Raw genomic sequence first — 15,208 nt, forward strand, 5'->3', positions numbered from 1 at the left:
AAAATTAATCCCAAACTTCAAGCACGTTCAAGCATAAACCTGTTAAAGATTCAGAGTAGGATGTACACCCTTCAAATGAAAAACAAATTTTGTTTTTAACAGAGACAGGGCCTCGCTGTGTTGCCTAGGCCTGTCTTGAACTCCTGGGCTCAGGCGATCCTCCCGCCTCGGTCTCCCAAAGTGTTGGAATTACACGAGTGAGCCACTGTGCCCACCCTACCCTTCAAATTTAAACTTATTCTTTTAATATCGAAGGTCACAGAACTGGTGCAAGAGATTGTCATATTCCTGCTTTAAGCCCATATAAGTCTCTTAAAAGCTACGGAAGGAAGTTGCTCAGGGGATCTTGTTCCAGTTCTTACTATGAAAGCAGGACAATAAGAGTCATTTATACATTATTATTATTGTTATTATTATTATTATTATTTGAGAGAGTCTTGCTCTGTCGCCCAGGCTGGAGTGCAGTGGTGCGATCTCGGCTCACTGCAACCTCTGCCTCCCGGGTTCAAGCAATTCTCCTGCCTCAGCCTCCTGAGTAGCTGAGATTACAGGCGCCCGCCACCACGCCTAGCTAATTTTTTTGTATTTTTAGTAGAGACAGGGTTTCACCATGTTGGTCAGGCTGGTCTCAAACCCCTGACCTTGTGATCTACCTGCCTCGGCCTCCCAAAGTGCTGGGATTATAGGCGTGAGCCACCGCGCCCGGCCTATTGTTATTATTTTTTTTGACACGGAGTCTCACTCTGTCGCCCAGGCTGGAGTGCAGTGGCACGATCTCGGCTCACTGCAAGCTCCACCTCCCGGGTTCAAGCCATTCTCCTGCCTCAGCCTCCTGAGTAGGTGGGACTACAGGCACCCGCCACCATGCCTGGCTAATTTTTTGTATTTTTAGTAGAGATGGGGTTTCACCATGTTAACCAGGACGGTCTCAATCTCCTGATCCGCCCACCTCGGCCTCCCAAAGTGCTGGGATTACAGGTGTGAGCCACTGTGCCAGGCCCATTTATACGTTATTTTATAGATGGGGTCTTGCTATGTTGCCCAGGCTGGTCTTGAACTCCTGGGCTTAAGCAATCCTCCTGCCTCAGCCTCCCAAAGGGCTGGGATTACAAGTGTGAGCCACTGTGCCCAGCCAAGAGTAAGATTACTAATTCTATCAAGCTAACAGTCTCATCAGACTTTCAGACAAAAATGGCATGTAGTTCAACAAGGGCTGACAGACATGGGCAAGGGAGGCGAGGGGCCCATAAGCTTACTGCTACAGGGTATCGGAAGGAATATGGAAATAGAAGTTTCTTGAAGAAATTCAGAACATATAAATTACTTTTTTTTTTGAGTCAGGGTCTCACTCTGTCACCCAGGGTAGTGCAGACACCAGCCTGGCCAACATGGCAAAAACCCATCTCTACTAAAAATACAAAAATTAGCTGGGCGTGGTGCCGCATGCCTGTAATCCCAGCTACTCAGGAGACTAAGGTGGGAGGATCGCTTGAACCCGGGAGGCAAATGTTGCAGTGATCACAGCTCACTGAAGCCTGGAACTCCCGGGCTCAGTGACCCTCCTGCCTCAGCCTCCTGAGTGGCTGGGACTGATATGGGAGGGGGGCAGGGAAGTGCTGTGTAGAGAAAGGCAGGTCCCTGGCTAGGGCTTCACCCTTGGGCCTGTGTCCACTGACCCAGGTGAGGACAAGCATTCCTGCCTTCGTGCCCAAATGTTGCATTTTCCAAGACCACCCTGGTTTGCCACGCCCCCAGCCTGGGCCTATAAAAACCCAAGACCCTAGCAGGCAGACACATAAGCAGCTAGATGTTGTCAGGAGTATGCCGGCGGAAGAGCAGCCAACAGGCATCGGCATGCCATTGACCAGTGCAGAAGGACACGGACTTTGGCCAGAGCAGCTGGTAAAGAAGTGGGCCTCTGAGTGGCCTGACTCCAGGGGAAAACCATCTCCCTTCTGGCTCCCAACCTGCTGAGAGCTACTTCTACTCAATAAATCTTTGCACTCATTCTTAAAGCTCACGTGTGATCCGATTCTTCCAGTACACCAAGGCAAGAACCCGGGATACAGGAAGCCCTCTGTCCTTGCGACAAGGTGGAGAGTTTAACTGAGCTGGTTAACACAAGCCGCGTATAGACAGCAAACTAAAAGAGCACCCTGTAACACACGCCCACTGGGGCTTCAACTGTAAACATTCATCTCTAGACACTGCCCCGGGGTCGGAGCCCCGCAGCCTGCCCATCTATATGCTCCCCTAGAGGTTTGAGTAGCAGGGCACGGAGGAAGCGAGCCACACCTCCACTGCACGCCCTGCGAGGGGAACAAGGGAACTTTTTCCGTTTCAGGACCACAGATGCATGCCACCACTAGTCAGGCTAATTAAAAAAAAAAATTTTGTGTGTGGAGAAGGGGTCTCCCTATATTGTCCAGGCTGGTCTTGAACCCCTGGCCTCAAGTGATCCTCCCGACTCAGCCTCCCAAAGGGCTGGGATTACGGGTGTGAACCACTGTGCTGGGCCTAAAAACTACCTTTTGTTTTAGACTATAACCACAGCAGAATTCCGCCAGGTTTCTTTTTCAAATCCATTCAATAAATTATAGACAAAGATAACGCTGTCTATACAATTTAGCAATATGGCTCTATCTCCTGAAGAAACACGCATTGTTACATTGCTGGGCTGGGCAGGGCATGGTGGCTCATGCCTGTAATCCCAGCACTTTGGGAGGCTGAGGAGGGCGGAACACCTGAGGTCAGTAGTTTGAGACCAGCCTGGCCAACATGGCGAAAACCCATCTCTACTAAAAATACGAAAATTAGCTGGGCGTGGTGCCGCATGCCTGTAATCCCAGCTACTCAGGAGACTAAGGTGGGAGGATCGCTTGAACCCGGGAGGTGAATGTTGCAGTGAGCTGAGATTATACCACTGTACTCCAGCCTGGGTAACACAGCAAGATTCTGTCTCAGAGAAAAATAAATAATAAATTGCTTGAGCTGAGAGTGTTTTACCTTAGAGTACAGCACTGCAGCTCCTGTGTAATCTTTCTCCTGAAATTTTTTGTTTCCTTCTTCTCTGTAGAAAAGAGGAGCGTCCGAGTCCTTTCCCACCAAGTAACCTTTAGAAAGTCTTTTTAGAAACAGCTCATCCTCAGGTCTGCATGAAGAAAGGAGGAAACAAAATAAGCAGAAATGTGTTATTTCAAGGAAAGCTCTAAACCATTGCCCTCAAAACAAGAAAGTGGGCCCGCAAAACATTTCACACACATGAGGATATGTACATTGTGCAATGTGATTAGAGGAAAGAAATCTCATAGTCTCAGAGACACAGGGACCAGAATTTTTTGAGACAGGGTCTCACTCTGTCACCCAGGCTGGAGTGCCGTGGTGCCATCTCCACTCACTGCAGCCTTGACTTCCCAGGCTCAGATGATCCTCCCACCTCAGCCTCCTGAGTAGCTGGCACTAATTGGGAGGATGTGTGCCACCAGGCCTGGCTAATGTTTGTACTTTTAGTAGAGGTGAGGTTTTGCCATGTTGCCCAGGCTGGTCTTGAACTCCTGGGCTCAAATGATCAGCAGAATTTCTTTTTTTTTTTTTTTTTTTTGAGATGGAGTCTCACTGTCACCCAGGCTGGAGTGCAGCATCATGATCTCAGCTCGCTGCAACCTCCGCCTCCCTGGTTCAAGTGATTCTCCTGCCTCAGCCTCCTGAATAGGTGGGATTACAGGCGCCCATCACCAGGCCCAGCTAATTTTTGTATTTTTAGTAGAGAAAGCATTTCACCATGTTAGCCAGGGTGGTCGAACTCCTGACCTCAAATGGTCCACCTGCCTCAGCCTCCCAAAGTGCTGGGAATACAGGCGTGAGCCACCGCACCTGGCCAGAATTTCTATTTAGAGGACTGAAGGCTAATTTTTTATTCTTTATCTCATAATTATTGGCCAACGAACCATTCCTCGGATCATACATCATAAAAGATTTTTTTTTTTTTGAGACAGAGTTTCGCTCTGTCACCCAGGCTGGAGTGCAGTGGTGCAATCTCAGCTCACTGCAAACTCTGTCTCCTGGGTTCAAGTGATTCCTGCCTCACCCTCCCGAGTAGCAGGGATTACAGGCATCCACCACCATGTTCAGTCAATTTTTATATTTTCAGTACAGGCAGGGTTTCACCATTTTGGCCAGGTTTGTCTTGAACTCCTGACCTCAAGCGATCCGCCTGCCTGGGCGTCCCAAAGTGTTGGGATTACAGGCATGTGCTACTGGGCCCAGCCAGGATCTTGAGTCTGGAAAATGAGACTAATATATGGTGTCTTTTGAATCAAGGAGTATTCTCCACTTCAACTGCTGAAAATACTTGAGTGGCTGACAGAAGAGAGATAATGAGAATGAATCATAAAGTAAATGTAGTAAAACGTTAACACTTGCGAAATTTGGAAGAATTCACCAATTCTTTGTACTTTTTTTTTTGGAGACAGAGTCTCACTTTGTTGCCCAGGCTGTAGTGCAGCACTGGCACGATCTCGGCTCACTGCAACCTCCGCCTCCTGGGTGCAAGTGATTCTTGTGCCTCAGCCTCAGGAGTAGCTAGGAGTGTGAGCCACCACGCCCAGCTAATTTTTTGTATATTTAGTAGAGATGGGGTCTCATCATGTTGCCCAGGCTGGTCTTGAACTTCTGAGCTCAGGCAATCTGCCCACTTTGGCCTCCCAAAGTGCTAGATCACAGGTGTGAGCCACTGTGCCTGGCCTCTTTATACTATTTTTGCAAGTAAGTCTGAAATTATTTCAAACTAAGAAGTTTAAGAAATAAATATATAAATGCTCTACATAATAAAATTAATAAAGCTGAACTAATACATAAATATAGAGACATATACACATACTAACAAAAAATATACCTATTTTCCAATAAAAAGAAATAATATAGAATAACCTAGACTATTCTCTTTGACTATAATGCCATAAAGTAAAATATGAATAACAAAAGTAGAAACACAAATGACATGGAAACTAAAAATTCTCTTAAGTAACTCTTGAATCAAAGAAGAAATCACAGAGCTGCAGAATGGCCAGGTGCGGTGGCTCACGCCTGTAATTCCAGCACTTTGGGAGGCCAAAAAGGGAAGACTGCCTGAGCTCAGGAGGCTAGCCTGGGCAACATGGGAAGACCCTGTCTCTACAAAAAATACAAAAATTAGCTGGGTGCGGTGGCATATGCCTGTAGTCCCAGCTACTCGGGAGGCTGAGGTGGGAGGACTGCCTGAGCCCAGGAAGTCAAGGCTGCAGTGAGCCAGGAGGGCCCCACTGCATTCAAGCCTGGGTGACAGGGCAAGGCCCTGTCTCAAAAAAACAAAAAACAAGAACAAAAAGCCCTGGAGAATGTTTACAAGTAAGTTAAAAATTTTTGTTTACAAAGACCCACAATAAGGAACACCTTTCACATTGTGACTCAGTATAATGCTTTTGTGTTTGAATCTATTAACATTTTATAAAACATTATCTTTGCTATGAGGTAAAAACAAAGTTAGTATCAAATATGATTTTATTAATATTTAAATACAACACAGACAAGTCACAAATAGGGCTGGGTGCAGTGGCTCATACCTGTAATCCCAGCACTCTGGGAGGCCGAGGTGTGCAGGTCACCTGGTCCACGAGTTTGCGACCAGCCTGGGCAACATAGTGGAACCCACCTCCATAAAAAATACAAAAATTAGCCGGGCACGGTGGCAAGCACTTGTAGTCTCAGCTATCGGGAGGCCGAGGCATGAGAATCGCTTGAGCCTGGGAGGCGAAGGTTGCAGTGAGCTGAGATCGCACCATCACACTCCAACCTGGGTCAAATAATACAAAAAAGAAAAACTAGGAAAGATTTTATTTAATTTAAGAGGTGTGCTTGCCTGTTCTACATTTACTCCAGTCCAGAAAATATGAAGGCAATACCCTATGCCTGTCTGGTACACCGCAGAGCTTGTTCTTTTTTCTGTTTTTGTTTTAAATTAGGTTAAACCTAAAAACCCTAGTTCAAACAAAAGGTTTGTGGTAAACAGTAATAATAGCAAAATTCTTCTTGCCTAACAATAGATTATGAACTCAATGTCTTTTTTTTTTTTTCTTTTTTTGAGATGGAGTCTCGCTCTGTCACCCAGGCTGAAGTGCAGTGGTGCGATCTCGGCTCACTGCAACATCTGCCTTCCGGGTTCAAGTGATTCTCCTGCCTCAGCCTCCTGAGCAGCTGGGATTACAGGCGCCTGCCACCACACCCAGCTAATTTTTGTATTTTTAGTAGAGACGGGGTTTCACCATGTTGATCAGGCAGGTCTCCAACTCCTAACCTCATGATCCACCCGCCTTGGCCTCCCAAAGTGCTGGGATTACAGGTGTTGAGTTACTGTGCCCAGAATACTTTTTTGATTTTTTAGTAGAGATGATGTCTCAATACGTTGCCCAGGCTGTTCTCAAACTCCTGAGCTCAAGTGATTTTCCTGCCTTGGCCTCCCAAAGTGTTAGGATTACAGGTGTGAGTCACTGCATCCAGCCGATTCTTTTTTTTTTTTTTAATGTCTTCTGGAATATTATGATTAAAAAATTGAGGCTGAGGTGGGAGGATCGCTTGAGCCCAGAAGGTCAGGGCTACAGCGAGCTATGATCACACCGCTGCACTCCAGCCCAGTCAGCACAGCAAGACCCTGCCTTAAAAAAAAAAAAAAATTGAGGTAGTAAGATGGAACAAGCAATCTAATTTTTTTTTTTTTTTTGAGACAAAGTCTTGCTCTGTCACCGAGGCTGGAGTGCAATGGTGTGATCTTGGCTCACTGCAATCTCCGCCTCCCGGGTTCAAGCGATTCTCCTGCCTCAGCCTCCTGAGTAGCTGGGATTACAGGCACCTGCCACCACGACCAGCTAATTTTTGTCTTTTTAGGAGAGACGGGGTTTCACCATGTTGGCCACACTGGTCTTGAACTCCTGACCTCAGGTGATCCACCCGCCTCGGCCTCCCAAACTGCTGGAATGACAGGTGTGAGCCACCACGCCCGGCCTATTTAAACCATTTTTTAAGCATACAGTTCACTGGCATTACATACATTCATATTATCCAACCATCAGCACTATTCATTTCCAGAAGTTTTTTCATCATCCCATGCTGAAACTCTACCCATTAAACCATAACTCCTCATTCCTCCCTCTCCACATCCCCTGGCAAACTCCATTCTGCTTTCTGCCTCTGTGAATTTACTTATTCCAGGTATTTCATGTAAATGTAATCATACATTACTTTTCCTTTTGTGTCTAACTTATTTCACTTAGCAAAAAGTTTTCAAGGTACATCATGTTGTAGTATAAACCAGAATTTTGCTTATTTAAAAAAATTTTTTTTTGGCCAGGCGCGGTGGCTCACGCCTGTAATCCCAGCACTTTGGGAGGCCGAGGCGGGTGGATCACGAGGTCAGGAGATTGAGACCGTCCTGGCTAACAAGGTGAAACCCCGTCTCTACCAAAAATACAAAAAATTAGCCAGGTGTGGTGGTGCGTGTGTGTAATCCCAGCTACTCGGGGGACTGAGGCAAGAGAATCACTTGAACCCAGGAGGCGGAGGTTGCAGTGAGCCGAGAGCACACCACGGCACTCCACCCTGGGCGACAAAGCGAGACTGTCTCAAAAAAAAAAAAAAAAAAAATTTTTTTTTTAAGAGATGGAGTCTCCCTTTGTTGCCCAGGCTGCAGGGCAGTAGCTATTCTGCACTCTAACCTGGGCAACAGGCACAGTCTAGCTACAGGCACAATGATCGCACACTATGGCCTTTTTGTAGGTGTGTGAAGTGATCTCTCACTGTGGTTTTGGTGTGTGTTTCTCTGATTATGAATGATGTTGAACATCTTTTCGTGTGTTTACTGGCTATTTGTGTATCTTCTTTGGAGAAATGAGTCAAGTCCTTTGCCTATTTTTAATCTGATTTTTTTGTTATTGAGTTGTAGGAGTTCTTTATATATTTCGGATATTAATTTCTTATCTGATACATGATTTGCAAATAGTTTCTCCCATTCTGTGGGTTATCCTTTCACTCTCTTGATACTGTCCTTGGTGCACAAAACCTTTTTTTTTTTTTTTTTTTTTAAGACAGTCTCACTCTGTCGCCCAGGCAGAAGTTCAGTTTCTCGGCCACTGCAACCTCCGCCTCCCGGGTTCAAGCGATTCTCCTGCCTCAGCCTCCCGAGTAGCCGGGATTACAGGCACGCACCACCATGCCTGGCTAATTTTTGTATTTTTAGTAGAGACAGGGTTTCACCATGTTGGCCAGGCTGGTCTCAAACTCCAGGCCTCAACTGATTTGCCTACCTCAGCCTCCCAAAGTGCTGGGATTACAGGCGTGAGCCACCGCGCCTGGCCTAAAACTTTTTTTTTGAGACAAGGTCTTGCTCTGTCGCCCAGGCTGGAGTGTAGTTGGCTTGGTCATGGCTCACTCCAGCCTTGATTGACCTCCCAGGCTCAAGTAATCCTCCCACCTCAGCTTCCTGAGTAGCTGGGGCTCCAGGCATGTGCCACCATGCCTGGCTATATTATTTGTAGAGACAGGGTCTCACTTGTTGCCCAGGCTGGTCTCGAACTCCTGGGCTCAAGTGATCCTTCCGCCTTGGCCTCTCAAAAAAGTGGTGGGATTACAGCTGTGAGCCACCATGCCCAGCCTAAAAGTTTTAATTTTGATAAAGTACAGTTTATTTTTTTTGTTGTTGCCTGTGCTTTTGGTGTCATATGCAAGAAATAACTGCTAAATCCAATGTCAAGATTTTCCCCTATGTTTTCTTTTAAGAAGTTTACAATTGGCCGGGCACAGTGGATCACGCCCCAGAACTTTGGGAGGCCGAGGTGGGCGGATCACGAGGTCAGGAGATCGAGACCATCCTGGCTAACATGGTGAAACCCCGTCTCTACTAAAAATACAAAAAATTAGCCAGGCGTGGTGGCGGGTGCCTGTAGTCCCAGCTACTCGGGAGGCTGAGGCAGGAGAATGGCGTGAACCCGGGAGGCGGAGCTTGCAGTGAGCCGAGATCGTGCCACTGCACTCCAGCCTGGGCGATGGAGCAAGACTCTGTCTCAAAAAAAAAAAAAAAAAGTTGTTTACAATCTTAGCTCTTAACTTTAGGTCTTTGATCCATTTTGAATTAATTTTTGTATATGAAGGCACAACTTCAGCCTTTTGCATGTAGCTTGTCATTAGGATACAGACAGAAAAAAACACATTTTTTCTTTCTCCAGCCTTGCCATCTCTCTCTAGAACTCTGGGGATGTAAAGCCTTTCATGGAGCTAACTGGCGAAGCAGAAAGTCCCAGCTCTGGCCCCAAAGTAGAGTGCAGATTACTAAGATTGGACATAATAGCTTAATACCTGGGACATATCCACATATGCATCATTTTTTCTCTCAGCCATTTGAAAGTAAGTACAGGCATCATGGATGTTCACCTCTAAATATTCGCAGGCCTCTGCTTTAAAAATAAGGACATTCTCCTATATTACCATAATATCATTATCACTAAAAAATTAACAGTAATTCAAATATTATTTAAATGTAAATGTTACCAATTATTCCTAATATGTCTGTTGTATCTTTTTCTCACCCTAACCAATCCAAGATCAACGTTCTCATGTATTGAATTTAGTTATTTCTCTTTAGCCTCTTTTTAGATAGTGCTATAATTTTTAAATTTATTTTTAATTTTTTTTTCGAGACAGGTCTCACTTCCATTGCTCAGGCTGGAGTGCAGTGGTATGACCTCTGCTCACTGCAACCTCTACCTCCTGCCTCAGCCTCCCGAGTAGCTGGGACTATAGGCACGTACTATCATGCGTGGCTAAATTACTTTTTATTTTTATAAAATAGAGATGGGGTCTCGCTGTGTTGCCCAGGCTGGCCTCAAACTCCTGGGCTCAAGGGATCCACCTGCTTCAGCCTCCCAAAGTGCTGGGATTATAGGTGTGAGCCACTGCACCTGGCCAATTACAATTTTTTTTATGAGTAATTTTTTTTAAAGATTCAACACCAGAAAAACGTTTCACATTCTGGTTTCGCTTCATTGTTTCCTCATGGTTAGATTCACATTAAACAATTTTTATTAAGAATACAGCTGGGTGTGATTGCTCACACCTGTAATCCCAGCACTTTGGGAGGCCGAGGCAGGCGAATCACCTGAGGTCAGGAGTTTGAGACCACCCTGGGCAACATGGTGAAACCCCGTCTCTACTAAAAATACAAAAATTAGCCAGGCACAGTGGTGCATGCCTGTAATCCCAGCTACCCAGGAGGCCGAGGCAGGAGAATCGCTTGAATACGGGAGGCAGAGGTTGCAGTGAGCAGAGATTGTGCCACTGCACTCCAGCCTGGGAGACAGAGAGAGACTACGTCTCAGAACAAACAAACAAACAAAATGACTACATAGTTAAATCTATATACTTCCTGTTGCCTCAAATCAGGAGACATATAATGTCTCCCCAGTATTATGGAAGTTAAGTTTGGTCACTTACTTAAGGTGGCAATTGCTGAATCTCTGCAATGTAAAGACACCTTTCCCTTGTACTTAAATACTCTATAGGGCCATACTTTGAGATCATGTGAAGAGCCTGTTTCCCAGTGATGTTACTTCTAAAGGTTTGCGCATCCACTGATAATTGCCAGAATCATTCCATCACACTAGGGGTTACAAAATGGCGATTTTTCTAATTCTACCATTATTTCTAAATTTATTAGTTGGCAATCTTTTGTAAAGACAAACTTTCTCCTTTTCCTTCATTTACTTGTTTCGTGTGAGCAATATTTACACAGACATAATATGTATTTACTTATTTTTGTTTGTTTTGAGACAGAGTCTCACTCTGTTTCCCAGGCTGGAGTGCAGTGGCACGATCCTGGTTCACTGCAACCTTCGCCTCTGGGGTTCAAGCAATTCTTCTGCCTCAGCCTCCCAAGTACCTGGGATTACAGGCACCTGACACCACGCCCAGCTAATTTTTGCATTTTTAGTAGAGATGGGGTTTTGCCATGTTGGCCAGGCTGGTCTCAAACTCCTGAGCTCAGGTGATCCACCTGCCTTGGCTTCCCAAAGTGCTGGGATTACAGGCATGAGCCACCATGCCCGGCCAAAAGTCAATTAAGAAAGTAAACTCAGATATTTAGAGTACCACCATGGACTTAAACAATTTATTATCATAAACTATTATCACCATTATACTTTTTCATGGTCAAATTATGCTAATATTGGCCAGTGACAACCTCTTCAGACTGGTTCCTATGTTCTTTTTTGTTGTTTTTGATCCAGGGTCTTGCTCTGTTGCCCAGGCTGGAGGACAGTGGTACCATCATAGCTCACGACAGCCTCGACATCCTGGGCTCAAGCAATTTTCCCACCTCAGCCTCCCAAATAGCTATGGCTACAGGCATGTGACACCATGCCCAGCTAACTTTTTATGTTTTTGTGGAGACACAGTCTCACTATGTTGCCCAGGCTGGTCTCAAACTCCTGGGCTCCAGCGATCCTCTTGCCTAAGCCTCCCAAAGTGTTGGGATTACAGGTGTGAATGGGGTCACCATACCTGGCCTATGCTCTTTTTTATATAAATCTATTAGTCGAGCACTTCCTTGTTTTCTGACACAGGTTATTCCAGTTGAATCAGCACAAAATAAAAACAAACAATAAGGCTGTGAATGTGGATAGTGAAGCTATTAAGAATTTCCTACAACACTCTGGGAGATTATTAATTGCAGGAGTGGAGAGGTAGGGGTGGACAGTGGGAGGTCGTGTGTCTCAAAAGGTTTTCAATAGATGAAAGGCATCTCTTGTGGGAAAACATTCCTCAAAGAATGTCTATTGGCAAGAAAGAAAAGTGTGTGCTTGGCTTTAAACTTTAAAGGGCCAGTTCCTATTTTTACCTAACAGGCATGCATGTAGAGATCAGAAGTTTAAATCTTTTTTGGTTACTTTAGATTGTGATGGAACAGAATTACAAATAGCTCTTTGAGCTAACTTGTTTTTAAGGAGAGAGGTCTGGGTATGAATTAGTGAGAGACATACAGAGCAAACAAAAATGGAGGTGATTTATTAACCCCAGGGGAAACGAGAGCAGTACAAGAAAGGAAATGTAATTCAAAGCATCCTTCACGGTTCATGTGAACAAGACTCACACAGACATAAGAATGTATGCACTGAATGTTGGTTCAATCAATTTAATACTCTATTGGTTATATAACAGTTATCATGAGGGAATGAGGGAAAAACAAAGTATAGGCCGGGCAAGGGGGTTCATGCCTGTCATCCCAGCACTTTGGGAGGCCGAGGAGGGTGGATCACATGAGGTTAGGAGTTTGAGACCAGCCTGACCAATATGGAGAAGTCCCGTCTCTACTAAAAATACAAAATTAGCTGGGCGCGGTGGTGCACGCCTGTAATCCCAGCTACTCGGGAGGTGGAGGCAGGAGAATCGCTTCAACCCAGGAGGCGGAGGTTGCTGTGAGCCAAGACGGCACTATTGCACTCCAGGCTGGGTGACAAGAGTGAAACTCCGTCTCAAAAAAACAAAAACAAAAAACAAAGTATATACCTGTGAGTTGGGAAGAAGAGAGCAAAATTACATCTAAAATTATACAAACTCAAGAAAGAGCAGTATTTGCAATGTTTAGAAATAATAAATTATGTGTCAGAAGGCTGGGCACAGTGGCTCACACCTGTAATCCCAGCACTTTGGGAGACCAAGGTGGGCAGATCACCTGAGGTTGGGAGTTTGAGACCAGCCTGGCCAACATGGTGAAACCCCATCTCTACTAAATATACAAAAATTAGCTGAGTGTGATGGCGCACACCTGTAATCCTAGCTACTTGGGTGGCTGAGGCATGAGAATCGCTTGAACCTGGGAGGCAGAGGTTGCAGTGAGCCCAGATCGTGCCATTGCACTCCAGCCTGGGTGGCAGAGTGAGATCCTGTCTCAAAAAAAAAAAAAAGGTCTGGTGTGATGGCTCATGCCTGTAACCCCAGCACTTTGGGAGGCTGAGGCGGGTGGATCCCTTGAGGTCAGGAGTTTGAGACCAGCCTGGCCAACATGGTGAAACCCTGTCTCTACTAAAAATATAAAAATTATATATTTTAGGCATATATAGTAGTGCATGCCTGTAATCCCAGCTACTCGGGAGACTGAGGCAAGATAATCACTTGAACCTGGGAGGCAGAGGTTGCAGTGAATGGAGATTGCGCCACTGCACTCCAGCCTGGGTAACAGAGTGAGACTCTGACTCACCCTGTTAAAAAAAAAAATTAAATGCCAGAAGAAACAGTTAATTTAAAGTAGCTGTCTCTGGGGAATAAGAATCAGGAATGGGGAAGAGTGGACAGGGAGTTGCTGCTTTTCCTGATAAGTTTTGAAGCACTATTTGATTTCTTAAAGTATGTATGCATATTATTCTGATAAAAAATTAAACTAAGGAAGGAAAATATTTTCACTAAGGCATCTGGTCTACATAGTTTTACAGAATTTTTCTACTAGCCTTTAAGAAGCACATAATTCCTACATTATATAAGCTATTTCAGAGCACAGAAAAAGGCGGGAAGCTCTCCAATTCATTCTGAGGCTACCATAACCCACCATGGTATCAGCTGGGATTACAGGTGCCCGCCACCATGGCCAGTTAATTTTTTGTATTTTTAGTAGAGACAGGGTTTCATTCACCACGTTGCCCAGGCTGGTCTTGAACTCCTGACCTCAGGTGATCCACCTGCCTTGGGCTCCCAACATGCTGGGATTACAGGTGTGAGCCACCGCACCCGGTCAGATGATTTAAAAACTCTTACCTTTTATTTACACCACCAATCACCAATTAGAGAATGTAATTGGGGGGAAAAGCCTTATTCACAATAACAACAAAAACCTTACAAGAAGAATAAATCGAACATGAAATGTGTAAGACCTATATAAAGAAAACTATAAAACTTTAAAGGACATAGAAGAAGCCTTAAAGAAATGGACATACCCTTTATTTGGATTAGGAAATTTAATATTGTAAAGATGTCAGGTCTCCTTAAGTGAATCTATAAATCCAACACATTCCCAATCAAAAGCCCAACAACATTTTTTATAGAACTTGAGAAGCTGGCCGGGCACGGTGGCTCACGCCTGTAATCCCAGCACTTTGGGAGGCTGAGGCGGGTGGATCATGAGGTCAGGAGATCAAGACCATCCTGGCTAATGTGGTGAAACTCCATCTCTACTAAAAATACAAAAAAAAAAAAAGATAAAATAAAATTAGCTGGGCGTGGTGGCAGGCGCCTGTAGTCCCAGCTACTCGGGAGGCTGAGGCAGGAGAATGGCATGAACCCAGGAGGCAGAGCTTGCAGTGAGCCGAGATCGCACCACTGCACTCTAGCTTGGGTGACAGAGCGAGACTCCGTCTCAAAAAAAAAAAAAAAAAAAAAAAAAAGAACTTGACAAGCCAATTCTAAAGTTCACACGGGGGAAATGCACACAAAATACCCAAGATATTCTGGAATACGAACAATGACTATGTGGTGCGAGCAGGAAGCTGGCCTCTGGGCCACTTCCTGGGAGCCGCCTGGGTACTGAGACTTCCCTGCTTTCAAGTACCCCTTCTCTCTACTTCCGGTAAATCTCAGTGGGGAATCCATTTTTTGAGGCTGAAGAAGGGTAGACCCCATTTCACAGCAGGGTTGGGCACATGACACAGGCCTGGCCAATCAAAGGGGTCTCATACCTCTGGTTGAAGGGATGTGCATGTGATCAAAATTCAGTTGACCTGAGCCCGACCCAGAAGTTTTCTGCTGAAACTTCAGAAAGACAGCCTCTTCCCCTGGGGTGTTATTACACTATCAGGGTGTGCCCAGGGCTGTGAATGGTTATAGCACCCACTAGATGGAGAGAATCTGTCTGACACATGAAGAAATACACATTCTGATGACATCCTTTGAGCCCCTGAATACAACCTAGCCTGAAAATAGATCTCCCTTCAGATAGCCTAGTTTCATAGCTAGAAGTTTCATACTTTGAGGGGGGTTTCTGTTACTTGAAACTGAAGAGTTCTAGAGTTTCTAAAATGACACTATAGGCCAGGTGGGGTGGCTCACGCCTGTAATTCCAGGACTTTGGGAGGCCAAGTTGGGTGGGTCACCTGAGGTCAGGAGTTTGAGACCAGCCTGGCCAACATGGTAAAACCCCGTC

General features: G+C 45.3%; 1 protein-coding gene across 10 annotated transcripts in view; it reads right to left on the bottom strand.

Moving 5' to 3' along the window:
* The window catches only part of SMYD4 (SET and MYND domain containing 4), a 50,093-nt gene that overhangs the window by 29,157 nt on the left and 5,728 nt on the right, over positions 1-15,208 (bottom strand). For 7 of the 10 annotated variants that reach the window (XR_010152747.1, XR_010152745.1, XR_010152748.1 and 4 more), the window contains exon 3: positions 3,007-3,151. The exons of 1 other annotated variant lie outside the window; for it this stretch is intronic. Coding sequence is in view for 3 of the 9 variants with exons in the window: in XM_009431555.5 (XP_009429830.4) it covers positions 3,007-3,151 (145 nt within the window). In the remaining 6 variants the exon portion in view is untranslated. Of the gene's footprint in view, positions 1-3,006; positions 3,152-5,600; positions 5,831-15,208 lie in introns of all 10 variants that reach the window. 2 more of the 10 variants (XM_063798167.1, XM_063798169.1) reach the window with 1 other exon arrangement.

Source organism: Pan troglodytes, chromosome 19 (genome assembly GCF_028858775.2).
Source record: "Pan troglodytes isolate AG18354 chromosome 19, NHGRI_mPanTro3-v2.0_pri, whole genome shotgun sequence".
NCBI classification, from domain to species: domain Eukaryota; kingdom Metazoa; phylum Chordata; class Mammalia; order Primates; family Hominidae; genus Pan; species Pan troglodytes.